This window comes from Bombus flavifrons, chromosome 14 (genome assembly GCF_040668555.2).
Source record: "Bombus flavifrons isolate JBK064 chromosome 14, iyBomFlav1_principal, whole genome shotgun sequence".
NCBI classification, from domain to species: domain Eukaryota; kingdom Metazoa; phylum Arthropoda; class Insecta; order Hymenoptera; family Apidae; genus Bombus; species Bombus flavifrons.
Genome location: NC_138455.1, coordinates 4653051 through 4678692, shown reverse-complemented (window position 1 = coordinate 4678692; position 25642 = coordinate 4653051). Strand labels below are relative to the sequence as shown.

The window sequence follows — 25642 nt, the reverse complement described above, 5'->3', positions numbered from 1 at the left end:
AGTACTTGTTAGATACTAACCCTGATACTAGAAAACGATATAATAAAATGCAAAATTTACATGAATTTTCTGCCATAACTTACTATCGCATAAAATTATATTTATGCATAGTAAATAATGTATAATATCAAATCACCTAAGCTTTATATATATTTTTATCTAAGTTTTCTATCTATACAGGTCTGTATTTTATCATTGTTACCAATGCAGCTGAATTTGTCAAGTTGCTGTCAGATACTAGTCTCTGTTGAAAAACATTGTAAATTTAATATTTGTAAATTTAAGTTTAATTTGATTTGTAACGATATATGTATTTAATTTAAAAATGAATTATAACCAAATATGCAATAAATTATAAAACTAATTTAGAGTTGAATGAACCTTTTGTTGAAGCTATCATTGTAAAGGTACATTAGAAATTCACATCAGTAACATAATTAAAGTACTTATATTTTAATGTGTAACATAATACATTATGTTTTATTATATTATGGATTAGGCTTCAAATTGTGAAGCATAATTATAATGTGTATTTAATTGTAGTAAAGTGAACAGTTTTACATAGACTGATAAAAATGACATCAATGTTTGATCAGTATGAACAAGCATCTCAAAGATCAAAACAAGTATATACACCACCAATTCGTCCAGATATTGTAAGTTTATATGTAATATAAACTTTTTAAACATATATATAACATATATATTATATATATATACAAATACTTTTTAAATTTTCATTTAATATTTCTTTCTTTATGCTTTTAGAGTACTGCTGGATTTATCCAAATGAAATTTCTAGATGATGGCCCAATTTTTATTAAACAAAAAGTCAATTTTTTACCACCAGACAAAATTTTACATCTTGTCGTTAACAATAATATCATTGTTATTGCCATGGCTAATAATCTCCTCTTACGTATTGACATGAAACATCCAGATTCACCTGAAGGTACTTCTTCCTTAATGAATCGTAATATAAAACATAAGATATACGTAACATGTTTTTTTTTCCAGAGATTGATATATCTAAATATGCAATGAATATGGAAATGTCAAGAATGTTCCTTGATCCTTTAGGTAATCACTTGTTGATATCTCTAGTTCCAAAATCTCAAGATCCTCCTAACCCTCCCCCTGAATTATTTTATTTACACAGAAAAACAACAAAATTAAAACAGGTAAATACGATGAATAAATATAACTAATATAATGAATTAAATATATGTAATATAACTTATATTAATTTATAGAAATATAAATATTGTTATAAAAAAAATATAGTTTTCAAGATTTGTTTATTTAAGGCAGGTAAATTCAAAGGACATGAGATTACTGCCATTGGATGGAACTTTTCAAATTCTTCCGAAACTACTACAGGTCCAATTCTCTTAGGAACTTCAAAAGGCCTCATTTTTGAAACAGAAATTGGTTTAGATGGTGATAAAATATTTAATACAAGCCTGGAACAATATTGGCGTCAGGTATAAATAAAATACATAAATGAAATTTTAATGTCATTGCCAATAAACATTATCATTTCATAATAATAAAAGTGTTACCCTTATATCATTATTCATTGTGTCCAAAGCTTCCTAACTATTTACCTCTTTATGGTGCTAAAGAGGTAGAAGGATTGGTGAGTTAGAAATTATATTTTTTGCATGTGCAAAACAACTGTATGCTAGAAACACAAAGATATTTTTGAGCTCCTGAAAATAATGTAATGGAGCATTATATTTATACAAAATTACGGTCTCTTAATCATTTTAATCTGTGCTTATTATTTCTGCTATTTTCATATCATAATCATACTTTATCATGGTATACCATAGTATTGCATTATATTGATATATAATCAATATTTAATTACTTATTTTAGGTATTTGATATAGGGAAAGATAGTAAACCACCAATTACTGGTTTGGAGTTTCATAAAATACCAAATACTGACAAATATGTGATTATTGTTACTACTCTTATGCGAATTTATCAATATATTGGAGCAGTACAAAATCCAGAAGAAAAACCTTTATTACAACAAATTTTTAACAAATATTTGAATGTACAAGGTAAATTTCTACTATATGTACTTCATTGAGTTATTTTACGATTATAATCAAACCAATATTTTTACAGAGAGCTTCAATGAAGTAATAAATAATTTGCCTTATTCTAAAATTCAATTTTATTATCCTTCACTTGGTATTTTACCAAAATCTTTTGGTTGGTTAACCGAACCTGGTATATTTTATGCTCAGGTAATAATTTCACTGTTATTTACTATATTTTCCTGTAATTTTTTAATTATTCCTATTATTTTCCTGTAAAACTTCTTTTATAACTTCCATTTATTTAGATTGATCCAAAAATAGATCCAAAAAGTGTGTTAACAAATCAACAAATGTTAATTTGTCCTGAGGCAAGTCTAATGGGGATCAATACCTCTCAAACAAGTACTCCACCATTATCTTTTGTTTTAACAGAATTTCATGCCTTATTACTTTATACAGACCGTGTAAAAGGCATGTCGCTTTTGAATCAGGATTTGATATTCGAAGACATTTATAATGATGTATGTGGAGAATGAATTACGATTATAACAAGATCTGTAATTATTATGTTTGAATAGTATCATTAGAAAGAAAATTTCAATTTTTAGGCAGTGGGAGGATTACTTAATATTACTAAAGATTATGCAACACGTTCCATATGGGCTTATAGTGAAAGAGCAGTATTTAAATATAAAGTTAATAAAGAAGATAGAAATGTTTGGCAGGTAAAACTACTATATTTAGTATTAATTAATGGTATACATTAATAGATACATATATTATTTTTAAATAGATCTACGTTGATAAAGGTGAATTTGAACTTGCGAAACAATATTGTAAAGATAATCCAGCACATATAGATCAAGTGCTTGTAAAGCAAGCAGAAATGCTTTTTAAGAATAAGGAATATGAAAAAAGTGCTCTCATCTATGCAGATACTCATTCGTCATTTGAAGTAATTTCCTTAAAATTTCTACAGGAATGGCAAATAGACGCTTTAAAGACATTTCTTAAAAAGGTATTATATTTGTTACTTTAAGTTTTCTAAATTTAAATACTTGAAATAATTTAATCTTATATGCACCTAGAAACTTGAAGGATTAAAAACACAAGATAAAACGCAAATAACCATGATTGTTGTATGGGTAATTGAACTATTTATGAATCAAATGGGTGTATTACGGAGTAACAATACATCATATTTACATGATCCACAATATCTAGAATTACAAAAACAATTTGATAGCTTTCTTGCAATACCAAAAGTTGAGGTATTAATAATATCATTAACAAGTATAGTATTATCCAAAAAAGTTTGGCATAGAAAAGTTTATTTTAATTTCAGGAATGTATAAAAAGAAATCGTAGCACTATATATGATTTAATGGCAAGTCATGGTGATAAAGACAATCTTATTCGTTTAACTATAATGCATTGCAACTATGAAGAAGTGATACGTCAGCATTTATATAAAAATAATTATTTAGATGCTCTTGAAGTTCTGAAAAGCCAAAATAATAAAGAGCTATTTTATCAGTTTGCTGGTATTCTTTTACAAGAATTACCACGCCCTGCAATGACTGCTCTAATATCACAGGGATCTTTATTAAAGCCATCTAAGCTTCTACCAGCTTTAGTATCTTGTAATAGTGATGAAAAACATGTAAGATATTTATTCTTTTATTACATCTGGATTTTAGTGTTTATAACAATTAACTAATGTTTGTTATTATAGGCAAAAGAAGTAATCAGATACTTAGAATTTTGCGTTTATAAACAAAGTTGTCAAGAACAGGCAATTCACAATTTTCTATTATCTTTATATGCTCGTTATAAACGAGACGAAGTAATGCGTTATATTAGCTCGCAAGGTAATTTTTCAGACTATACTTTCATTAAAATTGTAATTTAATAATATATTTAATGGGATGTTTATAAATTTACTTTAGGTCAAGATATAAATATGGTACATTATGATGTACATTATGCATTACGATTGTGCCAAGAGGTTGGCTTAACAGAAGCTTGTGTACAGTTGTCTGCTTTGCTTGGGTTGTGGACAACAGCAGTTGATTTAGCTTTAACAATTAATGTTGATCTTGCTAAACAAATAGCTGCTATGCCCTCTGATCATGATGATGAATTAAGGAAAAAGTTATGGTTGAAAATTGGTAATCAGAAATATAAATTTTTAATTTTATACTTTATTCAAATTCTAACATACTGTGATTCTAGCTGAACACGTAGTTCGAGAAAAAGATGACATACAACAAGCAATGGAATTTTTGCAGCATTGCGATATAGTCAGAATAGAAGATATATTACCTTTCTTTTCAGATTTTGTTACTATAGATCACTTTAAGGATGCGATTTGCAATTCATTGCAGGTAAAATAATTTTTCAGATAGCATGTACAATAGTGTCATGTTAGTTGATGTTAGCTGACTAATAATAAGTATATTTAACAAGCTTAGAGTAGTAGAGTTTTACAAAATTTCGAGTGTCTTTCTTTCCCACTGAATGTCAATGAACTAAGTGAGACGAAATACGTAACTTGTCGCCGAAGATTTAACGTAGCTAACACGACATTACAAATATCGATCAAATAGTGTTTATTTTAATTGTATTTGACAGGAATATAACCAACATATTCAAGATTTAAAGGAAGAAATGCAAGAAGCAACAAAAGCAGCAGAACTTATTAGGAAAGATATACAAGAGTTTAGAACGAGGTAAATCGATAAATAAAAATAGATTATTTAATGATGTGATATCATTATATCATTATGACATTATTACATTTTTTTAGGTGCACATTTATAAATACAAAAGATACATGTAATACTTGTGGTGTTCAATTACTACTACGACCTTTTTACGTATTTCCATGTGGACACAGATTTCATAGTGATTGCCTTGTAGCTGCATTAACACCTATGTTGTCAATGGATCAGAGAACGAAGCTAGCTGATCTTCAAAGACAACTCACTGCTCTTTCAAATAGACCTGAAGATACTAGATCAGTCAGATCTGTATCTTTATCTACAAAAGACCAAATCAAGGCTGACATTGATGACTTAATAGCATCTGAATGTTTATATTGTGGAGAACTAATGATAGAGTGAGTTATATTTTTTTAGTTTATGTCGATATATATATATGTAACTATTTTAAAACACGGTAAACTAAAATAATGAAACTTATGTTACAGGTCTATAGATAAACCATTTATTGAAGAAGAGGACTATGAGAGAGTGATGAAAGAATGGATATGAGTTATATGAAATATTGCTGATTTTGAAAATATTTTTAAATGAATACATATGTTTTATATTACATTTATATATCAAGATGATCATTTGTGATAAATAGATTATGTATTATACTTTATTAATTGTGAAAATTATTTATTTTATAAATGCATTAAAAATTGTAATCTAAAACATTACAAGCTCGAATATAATTTAAAATAATATAGATTATGTATTTCACGATTTTGTATGCATCAGCTTATATGTATACAGAAATATAAATATCTGTAATGTGTTAAACTATATTGAAAAATACTAATTTTAAATATATTCGATATATTATATTAGCTGTAATTTAATTTAGTTCTAAATACTTTTCTGCTTCCTTATTTCGTTTACTCACGGCTCTATTCCCGTAAATATAATACCGTAATGGTTTATTTGTCCATTCTTCTCCATAGTTATCTATTCCTATTCTACGACATTTAACAATATTGAATTTCTCTATTTCAGCATTTTCGATCCATAAACCTTTCCAAGAACACAAGGAATATTTACTATGATTTTTATGCAGTTGGAATGCCATACATAACTTTGATGGGCCGTTACATAATTCATGTTCCTTTAAATCTTTTAATAACTTTTTAGATGCGCTTGATGATCTCTTTGAAGTTCGTTGATTAGTCATATACCCAACACCTTCTAAGGGTTCGACTGCCCTTATTAAAACAGCACACCCTTCACCTAAAATCTTACCAGGATATTTCTTTATTGAAGAATATGAAATACAAAAGATAGAAAGTGTTAAATAGTATAAGCATGTTCTTCAGATTTAATATCTCTATGACTAACACTAGAACTTCCTAATACATAATATCTCCACACTTTCTCTTTATTATTGTTTGAATCATCAGAATTTGCTGCTACAATAGTAGTTGACTTTATATAAGGATCATATTCTATCCACAAATCACTACATTCATAAATCTTTTTCTGGTTGAAGATATCTTCATCAATAACAAAAGCTGTACAAATCTTGGTTGGATTGTTACAAAGTTCATACTTTTTAAAATTTTGAACATTTTTTACAATTTCCTTTTCTTTTTTATTTTCTTTTGTCTGCATATTTCTTAATAATTCCATATAATCAAGGCCAAGCATAGGTTCTACTGCTTTTATTAATACATGCGCCCCTGACTCTAAATATTTTTTTGTAAAATACTACATTTTGTATCTAATTCTTTTACTTTTAATACTTTTCCATTTTTCACTCACCTTGACTAGATATGTTGAAACAATGATACATTCCATATGTCATATATATATATATAGTACCAGGTGGCATATACATTGGTATATTACGAGGAGTAACTTTATTTTGATAAGTATGTGATGCTTTATCAATTACTCCTAAATATCCTTCTGTTTCAACAATTCTACCTTTTAAAATAGTACCATTTTCTAGGCAGCGAACTAGTACTTTCCCTGAATATATAAACATATATTAATATTGCATACTTGTAATGTATATTGTATAAGCTGAATAGTTAAGAAGACTAGATAATTTGCAATATTACCTAATAAATTTTGTGCTAATTCTTCACAAGGACAATCGAAAAATGAATATGGCAATCTATTTGAACATATTTCTTTTTCCCATGCAGTCAATGGTGGATCTTCCAATTGTTTTAATTCTTCTTTCATCATTTTAAGGTCTACCACTGCTCTAGGTTTACTTTTTGGAGGAGGTATATTTGGTTGAAGTTCTTCGTCAACCCCTTTACTCCCTAGATGTATACATCATGTAAAAGTATACATTAAATATAATATGTAGCTATTGTTTTAAAGAGACTTACTATCTCTCAAACTTTTAAAGTTGAGTTTATTTGTTTGTTTCTGTTCCAGATTCTGAACATTTTCTACTGGTGGTTTCAATGTTTCTGCTGTGTTAGATAGTTCTTTATCTTTAAAATTTTTATTTTGCACCATTGAATCCTCTTCCATACCCTAATAAAAATGTTCATAGATACAGAAGAAAAAAAATCAGTAATTTATTTAAAAAAAGTAATTATATTTTTTAAAAATCAAATATTAATAGTAAACCTTTGATTTGGTTTTCATTTCATCTGTGTCGATATCATCAATGTTTTTTTCTTCGACAGAATATGTCTTTAAAGTTGATCGTGTTCTCTTCATTAGTGAAATACAAGTCGTGAAACGAACAGCTATAAAACTGTTAAACGTTTGTCGACTAATAGTCTCTACGAAAAATAACATAAATTACATGTTTCTTAACATTACCAGTATAGATTGGGGTTAGGTTGGAGTTAGGTTTGACCGGTTGATGAAAACTGTTAAAATTCAAAATTCAAATGCAATGAAGTTTTCCCGCAAAATATAAACGTCAAATATCAATGTTGCCACTATAAAAATATAGTGAGATCATTTCTATTGGTGCTATGTATTGGGTTTATTCTTTGAAACGTGTTAAAAAAGAAGCACTACTTTTTCCTTTTGAAAAGAGGTACGATGAATTTTTTTACATTTCTGCATGAGAATATGTGCTCTTTATAACGAATTAATTAATACATACGATTGTTTAGTATTCCACGATTGACGAGGGTTTTTAGATTGGATATTACAGGCAACATCTACATTCGATTGAAGAATAATGTCAGGTACGATAAGAAATTAAAATTTACTCTTTTAATTAATTACAGGCTAATTGTACGAAGATGCTACGGATATTATTATGGATACACATTCGATTGTTTTTGATAGGAATTGTTTTTAATTCGAGTGAAATCATAGATTGCCTCTTATTTCTTTGACGTTTACTTTTCTTGTATTTGTCGTAATAAAGTAAAATACGAGGCAGCTGTGTTGAATACCTAAAATCAAACTTTTTGAATTTTCACTTCTTTATTTTCCAATCTTGTAAGAATTGACGTTTCCTCCCGCGTAAAAATATTACTTTTTATATACAATACAGTTCGATATTTCGATTAAAGTACTCACAGACGTTAATGTATGGATAGACAACGTTCGGAAAGTTAATGCTGAAATACTGCAATATTGTTGTGCCCTAACAATCATAAGGCACAGGTGTTGCTGATATATTGACGGTAAATTGTACCACGGTATGTTGAAATAAGCAACCTGCCCAACTTCTTGATTTTCTTGGATAAGAATTTCACCGGGCCAGCACCATAAAAGTAGTTGTACCATCACGGAAATAAAATATGATGTGCATTTCAGTATATCAGTAATTTCTGCTTCGTTATCGAGCATTGCATATCCACTCAAACAAACTTCTATTCCGCTCGTAAGAATTTGCATGAAAATGATGGGTGTGAACAAATTATTCACTTCGTTCACCACACTGTATAAAAGTAGTAGTATTGTCAAAGACACAAATTGGACAGGAATCGGCATGATTTAACGGCAATAAAAAATATTAATAGAAAAAAATTGATTAATAAAATTGCAAATACAACGGGATTAGAAGTAGGAAAATATTTACTGTATCATTCGTTGATGATGGCGAATGCATCTCATTAGTTCTATCTTTATCTTTCGTGTATAATTTGGGTTACAATTTATTTCAGTTCCTATATTACTAATCCAGGTATTGATTAGTTTAAATTGAGCAGACACGTGCAAAATTGTGGTCATAAATGAGGCATCCAAACCACAGATTGTAGTAGCGCAAACCATGGATGATAGAATTTGACAAATGAAAGCGATTTCGAATTTAGGAGATGCTGAAATATCTGTACCATACCTAATAATGAGATTAAGTATAATAAAAAGTAGAAATAATAAATTTTATACCTAAATAAGATAAGATAATCCTTATCGATAACAAATATTTTATGATTTAAATATTGCAGCAGATATATTTCTATTCATTTTACTTTGTGATCAACGACAAAGGAAATATAAGTAGAAAAGGATGATATTTACCAGACAACAAAGGGTAAATGTCGGTTGTTATCTGTACTGCTTGCGTTGTATTCGAATCTAAAATAATCAACAACTCCAGCAATGGAGAACGTGATCACATTGCATATGCAGGACGAATAAAAAACTATCGTACAAATTCGTGCCCAATAAACGAGTTCTACGTAAGACTGCATTTCCTTCGAATCGTTAGCAGTGTTCCATAAACTTCGTATTTCATAGTAAAGTCTGTATGATCTTTCTTTTCTCACTATTAGGTAAATCATTTTGAACAATAATTGTCCGATCGTGGTTAAAACGCATCCTACTCCTAATTTGAGAAGGAATTTAATTTAATACGCTGCCACAAAATAGTAGTTTGTTCGAAGAAATGTGAGATATAAGTCAATTTTACTGAGGCTTACCTGCTAGGATCGTTATGTCACCCCAACTCGATACTATCATCATAATTTCGGGCACAAAAACGCTATTGATTGCTATTAGTGCCAATATCAAGCGGATATATGCGAATATTTTGCTGCACGTAGAACTTTTCTCTTCGATAGGCCACATTCCAACCATACTACAGAAGATCCTATTCGGTAGTATGTAATAATCGATCGATGTGTTAGGTAGTTCTTTCATGTTTTCCCTTGATACAAAATTGGATGCGTGTCTACGAATGAAACCGTGTCTCGTATGTCCTGACAAAGTTTTCCGGTAGAGAATTCTTTATGACGATATTATAGACTAGATGTTAAAATATAAGGTTTTATTTCCGTTTTCCCTTCGCTCGATGTTTAATATTAATGTTATTCTGCAATATGTCCCCCTTTATTTTACCCCTCTTACTTCTGATTTGTAGTTTGATGAATAGTCTATGTTGTAAGTAGAAGGGATATTATCTAAATTGATATAATGGTTTCTTATGCGACATAATTGAATATTCAGTCATGTTTAGTATATACAAAGTCAAAATACAGTATGGAAGGCTGTTGAAAGAAACAGTATAGAAGAATTTGTCCTTGTTTCTACTTCTTTTTGATATCTTCAAAGACAGAATAAGGAACAATTTCACATAATAACAAAATGAGATATAACGTAATAAAAGTAATACAAATGTTGTTAGAACTCACGTGTAGGAGAATCATGTTCATGATATTTGTAGTGAAAATTTCATCTAAAAGGACGCTTGGTATCGGCATTTAGAAAACATGGATAAATTAAAGGTTAATAAGTATTTCAATGAAAGAAGATGAAAATGTAACTGTAAAATTGGAAAGGATAACAATCTATGGGCAATATCTACATTTGATTATAGAATATCAGATACAGTATGTGTTAGAGATTTACACTTTCTGTTACAGACTACTTTTTGAACTGTTATACGAGGGTACTACGCTATAGACGCACATTTGACTGTTTACTTTGGAATTTAGTTTTGTTGCATTTTTTGTAATACAGTAAAATACGAGGCAGCTGTGTTGAATATCTGAAATCAAATTTATATTTTAATCTTCATATTTTTATTTTGGTTATGCAGAAATTGATTTTTCTTGATATTAACATAGAGTTCTATATTTTGGCCATTTCTGGCCTGTTGCATATCTTATTCTTAAAATAAGTAAATGATTACTCACTGCCGTTAATGTTTGAATAGATAACACTTTAAAAGGTAATGCTGTGATACTACAATATCGTTTTGCCCTGAGCGGGCCATAATATTGAAAGCAACAGGAGGTATGCCGGTCAAAGCCTATGCAAATGTTATTGTCAATATAATAGGATCCAAAACGCAGTTAGGTTCATCTTACTCATCTCAAATGCAAGGACATGTCTCTACTTAGATTCTGCAAAGATAGTCATTGAATTAGCGACTAAATATAAAAGTACGAATATAAACAGCACCAACATCGAACTATAATCACTTATCTCTTTATCTTAACGAGTCATCTTTTCAGATGTATCTCCGACAATTCCCAATTAGAACAGTCTAGTGAATGCCTCTAAAAGAAATAATATTTGAATCACTTTCAAAATATCCTTACTGCGAGCCGAACTTCACGAATCGGATTTCTCACACATTTTGAGTATCAGAAGACAATTATACGTCAACCCAGGAGACATCACAAAGATTCTATCACATACTATGGAATCCCTACAGAATATTCACATTTACAGACAAACTGATCTCCTTCAGCTGTAACGAAGGACATATAGCCAAGCGATTCCCGAAGGGAGAGTATGCAATTGATAACATTCCAGGTTCTACCAGGACTGAAGAAAAAAATAAGACTAACGTTCCGTCACAGAATAGCAGTGTTTCCCAGCCATCCCAGATAATAGAGGAATTTTCCTTACCTCAAGTGATAAATCATACCAAACAAGAGCACAGTTTACAACTACGGAAGCTTCAATCAAATTATAAGTTCTTACGGATAACAGTGATACCGGAATCAATAACGATTCAGTAGACAACAATGATTCAGCCATACAGAATCTAGTCATTTTCAAGGAACCTAAACCGTTTCAAAAGAAAAGAAAATATGGAAGTAACCAAAGGAAGAAAATCAGTGTCCTGAAGACAGCTAAAATCACAGAAATGCTGGAACTAGTTAAAGCCCCATTTGACAGTAATCGGTACAGATATCCGCTAAATTTCACCCAACTCCTTAGTTTTCTGGGTAATTGTGTCGTGCTATAAGACCCAACAGCAGCAGCAATTGTCCTAACACACGGCATGCCACCCTTAACTCTGATGTTAAGCGAAATGTATCTTCATTTTGAGCATCGAAATATAGAAGATAGAATCCGTAGTATCTTGGAAAGCTGTAATCTATCGATTTAAATCAATAAAATGGATATTATGTCGAAGTTTTACGTAAACTTCATGTAATGTAAATAACGTAAATAATCTCGATAGAGACTGAATTGCTTGAATAAAAGAAATTCTACATTCGATTGAAAAATAATATCAGGTACGCTAAGAAATGAAAATTTACTCTTTTCGTTAATTACAAGCTAATTGTACGAAGATGCTACGCGTTTATGGATGTACATCCAACTGTTTTATAAGAGAATTGTTTTTAATATGAGCGAAATTATAGATTGCCTTCCTCATCTCTTTGAAGTTTACTTTTCTTGTATTTGTCGTAATAAAGTAAAATACGAGGCAGCTGTATTGAATACCTGAAATCAAATTTTTTAAATCTTCACTTTTCTGCCTGTTAATCTCGTAAGAATTAATTTTTCTCGACATAAAAATATTATTTTTTAAATTCAACACAGTTCAATATTTCGATTAAATTACTCACAGCTGTCAATGTATGGATAGACAATGTTTGGAAAGTTAATGCTGAAATACTGCAATATTGTTGTGCCCTAACAATCATAAGGCAAAGATGTTGCTGATAAATTGGCGGTAAATCGTACCACGGTACATTGAGATAAACTACATGCCCTATGTCTTGGCTTTCTCGAACGAGAATTTCACCAGGCCAACACCACAATAAGAGCTGTATCCCCATGGAAATGAAATAAGATATAAATTTCACTAGATCGGCTTTTGCTGTCCCGCTATCTAGCATTGCATATCCACTCAAACAAATTTCTATCCCGCTCGTAAGAATTTGCATGAAAATGATGGGTGTTAACAAATTATTCACTTCGTTCACCACACTGTATAAAAGTAGTAGTATTGTCAAAGACACAAATTGGACAGGAATCGGTATGATTTAACGGCAATAAAAAATATTAATAGAAAAAAATTGATTAATAAAATTGGAAATATAACGGGATTAGAAGTAGGAAAATATTTACTGTATCATTCGTTGATGATGGCGAATGCATCTCATTAGTTCTACCTTTATCTTTCGCGTGTAATTTGGGTTGCAATTTATTTCAGTTCCCATATTACTGATCCAGGTATTGATTAGTCTAAATTGAGCAGACACGTGCAAAATCGTGGTCATAAATGAAGCATCCAAGCCAGAGATTGTAGTAGCGCAAACCATGGATGATAGAATTTGACAAATGAAAGCAATTTCGAATTTAGGAGATGCTGAAATATCTGTACCATACCTAATAATGAGATTAAGTATAATAAAAAGTAGAAATAATAAATTTTATACCTAAATAAGATAAGATAATCCTTATCGATAACAAATATTTTATGATCTAAATATTGCAGCAGATATATTTCTATTCATTTTACTTTGTGATCAACGACAAAGGAAATATAAGTAGAAAAGGATGATATTTACCAGACAACAAAGGGTAAATGTCGGTTGTTATCTGTACTGCTTGCGTTGTATTCGAATCTAAAATAATCAACAACTCCAGCAATGGAGAAAGTGATCACATTGCACATGCAGGACGAATAAAAAACTATCGTACAAATTCGTGCCCAATAAACGAGTTCTACGTAAGACTGCATTTCCTTCGAATCGTTAGCAGTGTTCCATAAACTTCGTATTTCATAGTAAAGTCTGTATGATCTTTCTTTTCTCACTATTAGGTAAATCATTTTGAACAACAGTTGTCCGACCGTGGTTAAAACGCATCCTACTCCTAATTTGAGAAGGAATTTAATTTAATACGCTGCCACAAGATAGAAGTTTGTTCGAAGAAATGTGAGATATAAATCAATTTTACTGAGGCTTACCTGCTAGGATCGTTATGTCACCCCAACTCGATACTATCATCATAATTTCAGGCACAAAAACGCTATTGATTGCTATTAGTGCCAATATCAAGCGGATATATGCGAATATTTTGCTACACGTAGAACTTTTCTCTTCGATAGGCCACATTCCAACCATACTACAGAAGATCCTATTCGGTAGTATGTAATAATCGATCGATGTGTTAGGTAGTTCTTTCATGTTTTCCCTTGATGCAAAATTGGATGCGTGTCTACGAATGAAACCGTGTCTCGTATGTCCTGACAAAGTTTTCCGGTAGAGAATTCTTTATGACGATATTATAGACCAGATGTTAAAATATAAGGATTTATTTCCGTTTTCCCTTCACTCGACGCATATTCAATATTAATGTTATTCTGCAATATGTCCCCCTTTATTTTGCCCCCCTTATTTCTAATTTGTAGTTTGATGAATAGTCTATATTGTAAGTAGAGGGGACATTACCTAAATGGATATAATGGTTTCTTATGTAACATAGTTGAATCTACAATTATGTTTAGTATATGCCAAGTCGAAGTACAGTATAGAAGACTGTTGAAAGAAACAGTATAGAAGAATTTGTCTTTGTTTCTACTTCTTTTTGATATTATCTTCAAAGAAACAATAAGGAACAGTTCTTAGCAATAATAACATATTTAAATTATTTTAGTCTATTTTTAATTCAATTTCGCTAATAAAATGAGATATAAAGTAATAAAAATAATGCAAGTGTTGTTATAATTCTCGAGCAGAAGGATTATGTTCATGAGATTTGTGAAATTAGTGAAAATTTTATCCAAAAATGTGCTTGGAATCACCAACGTTCAGAAGAAGAATATGAACAAATTAAAAGTTTATAATTATTTCAATGAAAGAAGATGGAAATGCATCTGTAAATTTTCAAAGGATAACAATCTATAAGCAATATCTACATTCGATTATAGAATATCAGATACAATATGACTTAGAAATTTACATTTTCTTTTACAGACTACTTTTTGAACTGTCGTACGAGGGTACTACGCTATAGATGAACATTTGACTGTTTTCGTTGGAATTTAGTTTTGTTGCATTTGTTGTAACACAGTAAAATACGAGGTAGCTGTGTTGAATATCTGAAATCAAATTTATATTTTAATCTTCATATTTTTATTTTGGTTTTGCAGAAATTGAATTGATTTCTTGATATTAACATAGAGTTTTATATTTTGGCCATTTCTGACCTGTTGCATATCTCATTCTTAAAATAAGTAAATGATTACTCACTGCCGTTAATGTTTGAATAGATAACACTTTGAAAGTTAATGCTGTGATGCTGCAATATTGTTGTGCCCTAATTATCATAAGGCTAACGTGATTTCGATAAATTGGAGGTAAATTGTACCATGGTACGCTGAAATAAACTACCTGCCCAACTTCTTGACTTTCTTGGACAAGAATTTCACCGGGCCAGCACCATAAAAGTAGTTGTACCGTCACAGAAATAAAATAAGATGTAAATTTCAGTATGTCGGTAATTTTTGTCCCGTTATCAAGCATTGCGTATCCACTTAAACAAATTTCTAGTCCGCTCGTAAAAAGTTGCATGAAAATGATGGGTGTTAACAAATTATTCACATCATTTACCACGCTGTGTAAAAGTAGTAGCATCGTCAGAAGCACAAATGAAAAGAATTTAAAGAAATATATTAATCGGTGAGGAGAAAAGTTGATTAATGCAATTGCGAGAAGAAAGAGATTGGAAGTAGAAAAATGTTTACTGTATCATTCGTTGGTGATGACGAATGCATTTAAATAGGTCCTCCTCAAACTTGTCCATGTCAATAGATTTATGATTCATTTCAAATCCAATTTTTTTAATCCAGGTTTTGATAAGTATAAATTGTCCAGACACGTGTAGGATCATAGTCATAAACGTGCAGTCTATGGCAGTGATTGCTGAAAGTCCAATCATGGCTGTCATGACTTGACCAACAAAAGCGATTTCGAATTTGGGAGATGTCGAGATGTCTGTGCCGTACCTAATAGTGACATTAGGTATAATAAGTTAAGAAAAACAATTGTAATTAAGTCCTTCTTTATATCTAGATTAACGATAATATTTTATTTAAATATTGTAATATCTTTTTCCGTCTTTTTTGTGGTTAACAACGAGAGAAGTTTAAGTGGAGAAGGATGATCTTTACCAGACAAGAAAAGGTAAATGTCGATTGTCGTTAGTGTTGTTGCCGTTGTATGCAAATCTAAAATAATCGGCAATCGTAGCAATCGAGAAGGTGGTTAGATTGCATAGGAAGCACGAAGAAAAAGTGATCGTAACAATCCGTGCCCGATAAGCGATTTGCTCGTAAGATTTCCTTTCGTTAGGATCATCGGTAGAATCCCATAGAATTCGTATCTCGTTGTAAAGTCTGTATACTCTTTCTCTTCTCGCCACTAAATAGATCATTTTAAAGAATAACTGCGTGGCTGATATTAAATTGCTTCCTATCCCTAATTCAAGAAGATATATTGATTGGTTACGCTGTCAGAAAATAAAATGACAAATTTGAGTCAATTCTATTAAAACTTACCTATTACGGTTTCCACATCGCCCCAATAGAACGCTACGGCCATAACCTCGGGCACGAAGAAATTACTGATTGCAATTAATGATACTATTAAGCGGAAATACGCAAATATTTTACTACATGTCGAACTTGTTTCTCCGATAGGCCATATTCCAACTATGCTACAGAAGATCTTATTCGGTAGTATGTAGTAATCGAATGTAGTAGATAGCTCTTTCATCTTCTCCCCTCATGTGAAATTGGGTGCGTGTCCACGAGTAAAACTCTTCCTCGTATATGTCTTAACAAAGTTTTGCGGCAGGGAATTCTTTATAACGATATTATAGAGTAGATACTTAAATAAACGGTTTTATTCGTTTTACCTCTTCAATCGAAGTATTTTCAATATTGATGTCATCATTTTGTACGTATTCTTTTTTATTTCGTTTGTTTTCGATTTATCATCTGATTAATAATTGATGCTGTAAGTAGTAGGAACGACATATAAACTGCTACAATATTCTTCTAACGTTGAAACTCTAACCATGAGTAGCATACTTCATATAGTAATAGATTGTTAGGAGAGTCTGTATGAAGAAGTTAGTCTGCATTTGCGCGTCCTCTTGGTATCGTTATCGTAAAAAATAAAGTTTTGTTTTATGGAAGTATGAAAGGTACAATAGTTAATACTTAATAATACATAACATATTTGAACAAATTTAATTCATTTATGGGTATTGTTTATATATATATTGTCGAAATATATGATGAAATAATAGAATGAAAAATGACAAAGGATGAATGTATCTTAAAATAACTATACAATAGCTTACAATTAACTTGCATTTTATAAATAGTACAAGTTATAGTCTTATGATTTTTGTTCATCTTACAATGATTTATCTTTTTTAGGCAAGGTAAAGCTGTTGTGAAATTGAAAGAAGAGTTTAATGCGCTATCACTTTTTTATCGATCGTTGGATTTCTATGAGACTCTTTCCCGACGTTTCCGGGATTAAAAAATAGACATACGGCGCCGAAAATAACACACAAATACTATAAGTCCAATACACAAATTTGTCACCGACTAAATCTAGGAAAGGTTGATAAGATTTTGCACTTGCGAAAGAAAGCAAAGCGTTACTGGAGCTCACGAATAAGGAGGCCATGTTTTTCATATTTGCAGTGAACATTTCACCTAAAAGTGTGCTTGGAATCGGTTGCAATCCACAAGACATGGAGAGATTAAAAGTTAATAACGCGACTATTGGTAACCACGTCAAGCTGTTAGGATCGTATTCTAACGAAAGGAGATGAAAATGCAACCCTAAAAGTGCCAAGGATATCGATGTTCCTATACCAGACATTATCAAGAAACATTTTCTACCAAATTTGTCAACTAGAAACATAGATGCCAAGCCAGCTACGATTGTAGAGAATCCAAGGATCGTCACTACTAAGCTTGGTTTTACGGCAATTCTGCTTTTTATCAGGATTATTTCTGCGTAAGAGCTCAGTGCACTGTGTCCACTCACGTAGGAGAACACGTAGATACCAATTATGACGAGGGGTTTCTTTAAATTACCTGAAATAAAATAGAGAAAAATTCGGGATTGATCGTTTCGTTCGTTATTAGTTCCTTAAGTTGGGTACTTAAAATTTTCATTACGAAGAGAACAGAAAGGGGCACGAAGCTTACTAAAGTTGTTCGAGATTAGTTTGGAGAAAATCGTAAGAGGAAACTAAACTATCAGAAATACCATGTTTAATAGGTTTGACGAACGTATAACTTGACGATATTAATTTTCGCGGAAACAATCTCAAATATTTAATAACTATATCGGAACGAAGTGTTAGTAACGAAACACGGAATTTCTGGAACAAATTAAACTTGTTCTCTTGTAAACGATGAATTCTTCCGTCGTTAACTTTTCTGGTAATATTTGAAGTAAAAAAGAAAATCGTCGAGTACTTGGCATGAGGAACTCCTTCAACTTTAGGAAAATATTAGTTTCAGCTCCGTCGACGAATTCTTGAAGATCTCGCATCTCCGCTTTGACGTCAGATTCTCGCCTAAACCACTTCAAGGATGCCTCGGCCTTGTCGATATTTCCGTGCAGGAGGTAATGGTAGGGTGATTCGGGTATCAAACTGAAGAGGATCATGAAGAGGATACTCGGAACGAGGCTCACGTACCCGAACATCTCCATGGACAGATAAGGACCCATTGCATTACCCAAGAACATACCAACGGAAGATGCATTCACGTTCATGGATATCTGAAGACGTGACCACAGTTATAGCTTTATCGGATAAGAAATCTTATTCAAAATATTCATATAGATAAAAAGAAGGTTATTTTAAGATATTACTTTAGACCACTTTAATTAATTTAATTGATATACGATATAGAAGTTTAGACAATACTCCTTGATAAAAATTATGAACAGTTGTCTCGATAACATAAAGTATTTTTCATTCGTTTCGTTTATGTATTGTAAGATATAAGAGTTAATAAGAATTTACCAGTGACCCACGAATTTTCGGATTGGCGATTTCGCTTAGATACAAGGACAATGCGGCCCACATCATTCCCGATCCGATTCCCGAGCAGAATCTAGAGATGTAGAGCCACATGACTGATGTAGCACAAATGCTGAATATCCAGCTTGCGGTCAATGGTACCCCACCAAGCAGAAGTACCTTTTTTCGTCCAATATACTCTGAAGATGATGTTGTGATATGTTAAAGCTACATTTACCTGAGAACAAGATCACCACAACTCAGTCACATATCACTCAGTCATATATATAGTGGAGATTTTTAATCGAGTTGTTTTACATCTCCTCTAAATCTTTGATTAAAGATCGGAAATGCATTTCTCAATGATTCTCTATCAACGATTCTCTATCGATATTACAATTATTCTCCTGCGTTTACTTTTTTACGTACCACAATTTCGTATCATGTTTTTCTACGAGTGCTGAGTCGTGGCTGCCTTGTTCTTATTCAATTCTCGATTAACAATGTTGATCACCATTGTTTGCCTTGCTTGGTCACTTGGACGTGTGCTGCAAGAGAGTATCGATCGGGTCAACTACTAACTACATATGTGTTTATCAAAGTTATCGGACATTTCTGGTATACTGAACAATCTAAATGAAACAAGTATTTAGTATTAAATTCGCAGGAATATATTAGACACAATTTTCAAGGTCATTTATGTCTTTGTGATGTGACTGGAGAGGATAAATTAGTAGATCTGGCCAGACGAATCTTCTTTCTGATAATGAAGAAACGGTCTTACCTTGACACAGTGCACTGAGCAAAGCCCCAGCCAGGCGACCAAGATTTAAAAGGGAGGCTACCCAGGACGCTTCGGTATCTGTCAGTTTCAAAGGTATGTTCGCTTCCGTTGATGTCAGTTGAGCCAAGTACGGCGATGCCCAACCATTCGCGAGACCACTTCCGATAACAGCTAAGCTGACTGTCACAAACGGCCATGAAACAGTTGTGTCAACGGATGCGAGAGTAATTTCATTAGCTCATTCATAGACATAGCTTATATAGGCACCTTGATGTACGGTATACGGCGTATTTTGATGTACACCAGAGATTGTATTAAATCGTCTTGATCAAATTTAATGCCAACATCGCGTTCGTGAACTTTCAGACAACGATTTTCGCTTTCTAAATGCCAGGTTCTTCTTAAGTTTAAGCATCGACTAGAAATTTATTTAGTAATACTTACGTGTACACGTGGCTAGCCATTGTGGCCAGATCGTGATTTTTTTATCCGCATCTTTCTTTGGGTTTTCAATAGACATCTTGATTCTTGGTATCAGACGAGATGTGCAAGATGTAATGGTTGCGTTGCTAGGTTGGATGAAATTATCCGAACTGACTCATATAATTCATGAAACTTATAGCAGGAAGACACCAGTAGAGATCGTAAGATTTGCATCCCGATAAGATCCTTGATATATTTATGCCCCGTGTGTAAAAGTTTGATTCTTATGTATGCCACATGTGTTTGTCTTTTCAGTGTGGGCACATGAAAAAGCTCTTATCTTGGAAATTTCTGTGGTTATATTTTTCTTATCTTTGATTATACTCATCTGGTTAGAATCGGAATACGGTATGAAATTTCAGAAAAACATCAGATCATGTAAACATTCATTAGCAGTGATTGGCAGTTCTGCACCGTTATCGCAACATCACGTCACAAATAGCTAATAACAACATTAAGAACTACTGTTTCGAAATTTATTGCAGACGCATGGAAGACTGATGTGTGAAGCTGGTATCGTCGTGGATACAGTGTATAATTTGAGAACACTGTAGTACGATTACAATCATTTGATATGCAAAAATTGACGTACGGGCGCGTTTCAAGTCAGTTTATCAATTGTAGACATTATGTAAGATGTTATGAGATGTATTCTTAAGAATCAGAGAAGATAACAGTGGAAGCAACAAGAGTCTCTCTACTTCTAATTAATTTCTTTATAAAATGGCTAGAATTCTCTTATAAAAAGAATATTTATGGTAATTCTTGAGAAAACTAATTATAACACTTTTATATTAAGTTCACCTTATATATTTGTTAAATGAGATTGGTATTAAATTGGTTAAGCGAAAATTGCGATTCAACCTTGTTTCACTGCAAATTCAATGTATATACATGTTCATAGTCCTAATTAAATTCGATAATTAATTATATTAAATCTTTTCTTATTTGATTGATTTTTAGAATATTTTATACATTTCAGAGTAAAGATCGGCCAAAATGAAAAAAGGCCAGTCTCTGTCAAGCGATACAAGTATTCCAGATCCTTTAAACTCTTTTGCGAAGAAAATTGAACAGAAAGTTTACATTCATGGGAACAAAAGGTAAAATGAACTCAATTTGGATAATTTTAGCGTGGACAGATAGTGGTTTAATTCCTTACAATTAATTATATTAACGTACACTGGAGGAAATGGCATATTTTATTTTCATTTTATCATAAAAAGTACAATTTAGCTGTGTATTATACTGTCACCAGTAGAATAACGGCAAAAGAGATGTTGACAATACTGCATTCAACTCGTAGTCAATTAGGTTGTTTACCTCTAATTACAATCTCAGGAAGATGTGACGAAATGAATAATGAAATTAAGAAAACTTCTAAAGATTACGACGATAATGATAAAAAATTTGATGAAACACTTACAGAAGTCTGTAATAAGTTAAATATCATACGTTCAGGTACATTTACGATGATTAATTTCACTCTTAGTATATCATGAAATATTGGAAAAATAGATAACACTTAATATTATGATAAGATAATTATATTATATGATTACATTATATTATAAGATGATACTGAAGAAAAAATGCTAGAAGAAGAAAGTGAAACACTATGTTCTATAAGTTTAACAGATGAAGTAGAACTATCTTTTGATGGTAAATGGTTAAGAAAGCATTTTAAGTTGCCACTGAAGATGGGAATTAAGGAAATTGTAGCAAGAAAACCTTGCGACCCTGTCACTTATCTTGGATTTTGGTTATTGAATTATAGAAGATGTCAAGAGTGTAGGCAGTGGCAATTGAAGGATAACGAGTTAAACTATTTCCGGTCCATGATCGAAGAACCAGTATGTGTTATTAATAGAATTTTATGCCTCATCGGATTTAATATTTTATTATTTTTTTCTTCATATGTCATATTTAAATGTTAACAAAATTCTGATGTGTAATAAATTAAAGAAATATTACATTTATTGGATTACAGATTTTTATGCATTTGTGGTTCAAAAATATACAGAACGCATATATTTAATTATAAATATCTGTTCTCTAATTACTATTCTTCTCTGTTCAATAATAATAAACAAAAATATTTTTCGTTTTTGAGCAAGGAAAAGATTTTAAACGAATGTTTCAGGTATCTAAAGAAGAGGAATTTTCGGTATCCATCAGAGAAGAAGAAGAAGAAGAAGAAGAAGGAATGCGTGACTGGAATTTTAAACGTTACGAGACTATGCATGCATAGTAATAGATTTGCTAAACAGGTCTCTTTCTCTATTTATTATTTATAAACTATACATATACATTTACTTACTTGATCGAATTGTGCACATAAAAGTAAATTCTCATTATGGGTACCGAATTCAATAACGCAGTTACTAAATAAATACTAAGATATTAATTGCAATTAAACGAAAAACTGCTGGGAAATTAAAATACTCGTTGAAAATTAAATTTTTATTTACTCTAATATTTATTTTATAATAGTGAATGAATGTCCATTTATTTCATTCTATACTAACAGGTCACTGTCTGACCATATGATAGTGTTCACCCCTTCGATCGACGGCAGAGTCTGTTTGAATTTCGCAATATCACCCGCAGGTGTCTCGACGTTCGACAAGACTATTCAGGAAGCCGCGCTTCGTACGGTCTCGTGCATTTCCGCCGTGGGGTCGCGGTTCCCATGCCAAGTTGCGCTCAGTCCAAATCGCGCAGCTGCCCCCTACAGTTTGGTGCGCGGTTAATCGAAAACGCACGAAAATACGCGGAGTTTCAGATGCGGTGAAAACATTTCGATCTTGTTGGTTCGTTGTCGTTTTAGATATGATGAGAACCAGCAGAAAAAAGGATCGCATTGGTATGCCACGATGCGAACGGTGGGACAAAAACACGCGTCATGTTCAATTGGATTGTTATTGACGCGAGGGTTGGTTGCGCGGCCATGCCAGTCGTCGGGTGAACGTCTTAGTCGGCAGATGGCGCGGCGTTCGTTTCGGTCCACCCTGCCTGCGCTGGAATGCCCTCAGCGAGGAGCCTGTCGACGCTGCCGTCTTTCGTGGAGCTTTTTTCCACGCCACGATCAGGTGACTGGGCCAAGGCCCTTTTTGGACCTTACGACTCGTTTCCTAACCACTAACGGACATTCGTGAGTGGACGTGTAATCGCGGAAACGGATACGAGAAAGCGCCAGCCGGGTGGTCCACTTTACATGTACGGAGGTGCTGTGTTGTGTTGTGCACCAGAAGGCGGTTCCAGTGCACTCTATACTTTGATCATATCTCATCGTTCCATCTCGCTGTTCGATAGTGTGATTCTATCTGACATCCTGTGTTACTAGGTTCTATCTAAGAGCTGTGTTTAAACGATCGACGATTATTAGTCGCAAGAAGAGGACGCGGCAGGCGACCGAGTTAAAGCAGAACACGGGAGTGTCGTCCACCATTTTGGCTGCGCGAGGTTATTCGATGTGTGCACCATTCTCATTACACGTTCCCTGTTTTCGTATTTCGCATCCAATTGTATCGTTCATGATGTTAATCGAATTGTCGTTCGAATCGAGAGACGATCGTAAACAGTGTACGAAGAGATAATTCCTGGAAGATGATCTCTTAAAAGTTGATGTTAAATGGAGCAAGGCGAGGGCTGTTTTTCTGTTAATCCTCGATGCTGTCAGCTGGTTATCTAGAAGTGTGACGGTGATAAAAATTGAGAAAATTCGTGGACGTGGAATTCGACCTCTGTGCCATCTTATACGTGTTACGAATGATCGTACGGGAAGTAAGAAATGTTTCGAAGAATATCGTGAATCTCTGAAGTAAATCATAGTGGAATAGAACGATGTCGCTGGAAAGTGGGTTACTATAAGTGCCGTCCCTGCTGTTGGTGAAAATTGACGTTCACGGGGATATCCTGTGCCTCGTAATTCTTCATCCTACGCACTCGTTTACCCCCTGCTGCTTATCGCGTGAATACTGACGAATTCGCGTAGATAATTTTAGTGCAGCTGATCAGGAACGACGTGTCTGAGGGAGTCAGCCTGTGTGAAGGATCTCGAGTGCTATTAACCTCGTTTCGTGGCCACCTCGCGGCGGAACGATTCTCGTTTCGCGATTTTTCTCTGGACTTACGTTCTCGAGGTGCGCGTTTTAACGTGATGGGAGATGGGCGGCGCGATTAACGACCAGGAACCTGCGGTGGGGCGAGTACAGGAATCGTGGCGTTCGGACACGATCTACATAGTAAGTCCCTTGTGTTGATACGCGGGAAACATTCTCCATCTTCGAATATATTATAAACGAAGGACGCGTGTGTTGTCGTCAGATGTCGTATTTTTGTTGATGAATTTTCCTAATATCTTTCATTCCAATGTTCGCTTGTAATGATTCAACGCATAGATATATACTCGTGTAGTAAGTGTTTTGTTTTGAAATATATTATTATGTTATTGTTATGTTTTCGTGCGTATTATTATTGTAGACGATAAGTGATACGTGTCGTTGCTGTCGTATCGTTGTTGACAAATTTTTTTACTTGTATTCGTACGAATGTACGAATGGTTCACGAAAGTATATCAACATTCACAGAAACTTTTCATGAACGCATTATACAAAACATTTTGAAATTTTGATAATACTGTAATGAGAAAATGTATGGTTCTCTGTATTACATGCGGGAAACGATGAGGACATTGGCGTTGGTCGTTCTTTCGCGCGTATAATTATTGCAGACGCTATAAAAAAGACGTGTGCGTCGCGACGGCGCATTATACTCTCTTTTCACGATTTTTCTTTCCCTTTCTTTTTAATGTTTATAATAATAATATACCTATAATGAACATATGTGATTGCTATGTTGACTACTATACATGAAATATTTTTTTGTAGGCAGAGATAAACAGTGGCGGAGGGAATGGTGAAGAGAAAAGAAGGAGAGGATGAACTTGTTATAAAGCTGTCGCGGACGAGACGAAACGACACGATGGAGACCAAGTGACTGTAATATTCTCTCGATCTCCTGGATGGGATCGTAGGGCGTAGTTTCTAGATGTATCGTGCGATTATTCGACTGAAGTGAACTGGTTTTTGGTGTGCTCTGCGATCAGTGCTCCGAGTGTGTGCAGGTTTTTGTCAACGTTTTGACGAGGATTACGTGTGCTACGCACGTTACATCGGCCCATCAGAGACATGTGAGTAACCTTATCAGAATTTTTTTTGTCTCCATCTATTGATAACACGCTTTCTTAACGGAAACTCGTTGCTAAATATAATTAGCGAATTAGTTATTTAAATACTTTTACCACTTGACAAAGATATAACATGTGTCGTATGCGAATCAAACATCACGCAAAAATGAGTAAGAACGCAAAT

General features: G+C 32.8%; 5 protein-coding genes and 2 long non-coding RNA genes across 20 annotated transcripts in view; 3 read left to right on the top strand and 4 right to left on the bottom strand.

The window, feature by feature from the left end:
- Positions 1-22: 22 nt before the first annotated feature.
- Positions 23-5489, top strand: dor (vacuolar protein sorting-associated protein 18 dor). Of its 4 annotated transcripts, none has more exons than XM_069127557.1 (19): positions 23-180; positions 544-656; positions 769-952; positions 1018-1181; positions 1308-1484; positions 1592-1639; positions 1883-2072; positions 2140-2261; positions 2360-2575; positions 2663-2779; positions 2848-3072; positions 3143-3325; positions 3400-3717; positions 3790-3925; positions 4004-4225; positions 4290-4441; positions 4689-4786; positions 4864-5175; positions 5266-5489. In XM_069127557.1, the coding sequence occupies exons 2-19, from the start codon at positions 576-578 to the stop codon at positions 5327-5329; spliced, it is 3009 nt and encodes a 1002-aa protein (XP_068983658.1). In that variant the 5' UTR covers positions 23-180; positions 544-575; the 3' UTR covers positions 5330-5489. The 4 variants fall into 4 exon arrangements, with proteins under 4 accessions (XP_068983658.1, XP_068983661.1, XP_068983659.1 ...); XM_069127558.1 differs by lacking the exon at positions 23-180 and adding an exon at positions 207-407; XM_069127559.1 differs by lacking the exon at positions 23-180 and adding an exon at positions 207-442.
- Positions 5490-5522: 33 nt separating this feature from the next.
- Positions 5523-7976, bottom strand: LOC138187083 (putative 3-methyladenine DNA glycosylase). Of its 4 annotated transcripts, none has more exons than XM_069127565.1 (6): positions 7899-7971; positions 7409-7566; positions 7162-7312; positions 6883-7092; positions 6581-6790; positions 5523-6049 (listed from the first exon to the last, which is right to left on the bottom strand). In XM_069127565.1, exons 1-6 carry the CDS (start codon positions 7954-7956, stop codon positions 5661-5663), a joined length of 1176 nt encoding a protein of 391 aa, XP_068983666.1. In that variant the 5' UTR covers positions 7957-7971; the 3' UTR covers positions 5523-5660. The 4 variants fall into 4 exon arrangements, with proteins under 4 accessions (XP_068983666.1, XP_068983667.1, XP_068983668.1 ...); XM_069127566.1 differs by having other exon boundaries at positions 5907-6071; XM_069127567.1 differs by having other exon boundaries at positions 5907-6056.
- Positions 7562-22694, top strand: LOC138187087 (uncharacterized). 4 transcript variants are annotated; one of them, XR_011175091.1, is made up of 4 exons: positions 7562-7829; positions 7909-7983; positions 21250-21370; positions 22411-22694. It is a non-coding gene; the product is annotated as an uncharacterized LOC138187087 (long non-coding RNA). The 4 variants fall into 4 exon arrangements; XR_011175094.1 differs by lacking the exons at positions 21250-21370; positions 22411-22694 and adding an exon at positions 18489-18618; XR_011175092.1 differs by lacking the exons at positions 21250-21370; positions 22411-22694 and adding an exon at positions 17391-17496.
- On the bottom strand, positions 10506-11367 carry LOC138187089 (uncharacterized). The gene is made up of 2 exons (XR_011175095.1): positions 10888-11367; positions 10506-10739 (listed from the first exon to the last, which is right to left on the bottom strand). It is a non-coding gene; the product is annotated as an uncharacterized LOC138187089 (long non-coding RNA).
- Positions 12009-14354, bottom strand: LOC138187096 (odorant receptor 13a). Its single transcript, XM_069127575.1, has 5 exons — positions 13911-14354; positions 13510-13816; positions 13067-13327; positions 12562-12925; positions 12009-12436 (listed from the first exon to the last, which is right to left on the bottom strand). Exons 1-5 carry the CDS (start codon positions 14128-14130, stop codon positions 12380-12382), a joined length of 1209 nt encoding a protein of 402 aa, XP_068983676.1. The 5' UTR covers positions 14131-14354; the 3' UTR covers positions 12009-12379.
- LOC138187082 (facilitated trehalose transporter Tret1) lies at positions 17437-20385 on the bottom strand. The gene is made up of 5 exons (XM_069127562.1): positions 20229-20385; positions 19785-19964; positions 19004-19200; positions 18450-18756; positions 17437-18062 (listed from the first exon to the last, which is right to left on the bottom strand). Exons 1-5 carry the CDS (start codon positions 20302-20304, stop codon positions 17437-17439), a joined length of 1386 nt encoding a protein of 461 aa, XP_068983663.1. The 5' UTR covers positions 20305-20385.
- Positions 22695-22951: 257 nt separating the features above from the next.
- The window catches only part of rho-5 (rhomboid-5), a 284621-nt gene continuing 281930 nt past the window's right edge, over positions 22952-25642 (top strand). For 4 of the 5 annotated variants that reach the window (XM_069127553.1, XM_069127552.1, XM_069127550.1 and 1 more), the window contains exons 1-2: positions 22952-24514; positions 25160-25461. The gene's annotated coding sequence lies outside the window, so the exon portion shown is untranslated. The remainder of the gene's footprint in view (positions 24515-25159; positions 25462-25642) is intronic. The other variant, XM_069127554.1, reaches the window with a different exon arrangement.

Bases quoted from the DNA above. Each gene is read 5' to 3' on its own strand.
- dor (XM_069127557.1), top strand. From the start codon at position 576: ATGACATCAATGTTTGATCAGTATGAACAAGCATCTCAAAGATCAAAA. The intron at 1,485-1,591 runs GTATAAATAAAA...TTGTGTCCAAAG, and splicing joins TGGAACAATATTGGCGTCAG to CTTCCTAACTATTTACCTCT. The intron at 4,442-4,688 runs GTAAAATAATTT...TGTATTTGACAG, and splicing joins CGATTTGCAATTCATTGCAG to GAATATAACCAACATATTCA.
- LOC138187083 (XM_069127563.1), bottom strand. From the start codon at position 7,956: ATGTTGCCTGTAATATCCAATCTAAAAACCCTCGTCAATCGTGGAATA. The intron at 7,567-7,898 runs GTATGTATTAAT...TATTTTTCGTAG, and splicing joins TCGTGGAATACTAAACAATC to AGACTATTAGTCGACAAACG. The intron at 7,313-7,408 runs GTTTACTATTAA...CATTTTTATTAG, and splicing joins AAATGAAAACCAAATCAAAG to GGTATGGAAGAGGATTCAAT.
- LOC138187096 (XM_069127575.1), bottom strand. From the start codon at position 14,130: ATGAAAGAACTACCTAACACATCGATCGATTATTACATACTACCGAAT. The intron at 13,328-13,509 runs GTAAATATCATC...TCTCATTATTAG, and splicing joins CATTTACCCTTTGTTGTCTG to GTATGGTACAGATATTTCAG. The intron at 12,926-13,066 runs GTAAATATTTTC...ACTTTTATACAG, and splicing joins CATCATCAACGAATGATACA to TGTGGTGAACGAAGTGAATA.
- LOC138187082 (XM_069127562.1), bottom strand. From the start codon at position 20,304: ATGTCTATTGAAAACCCAAAGAAAGATGCGGATAAAAAAATCACGATC. The intron at 18,757-19,003 runs GTAAATTCTTAT...TCACGTCTTCAG, and splicing joins CGAAAATTCGTGGGTCACTG to ATATCCATGAACGTGAATGC. The intron at 18,063-18,449 runs GTACTCGACGAT...ATTTTATTTCAG, and splicing joins GAAGGAGTTCCTCATGCCAA to GTAATTTAAAGAAACCCCTC.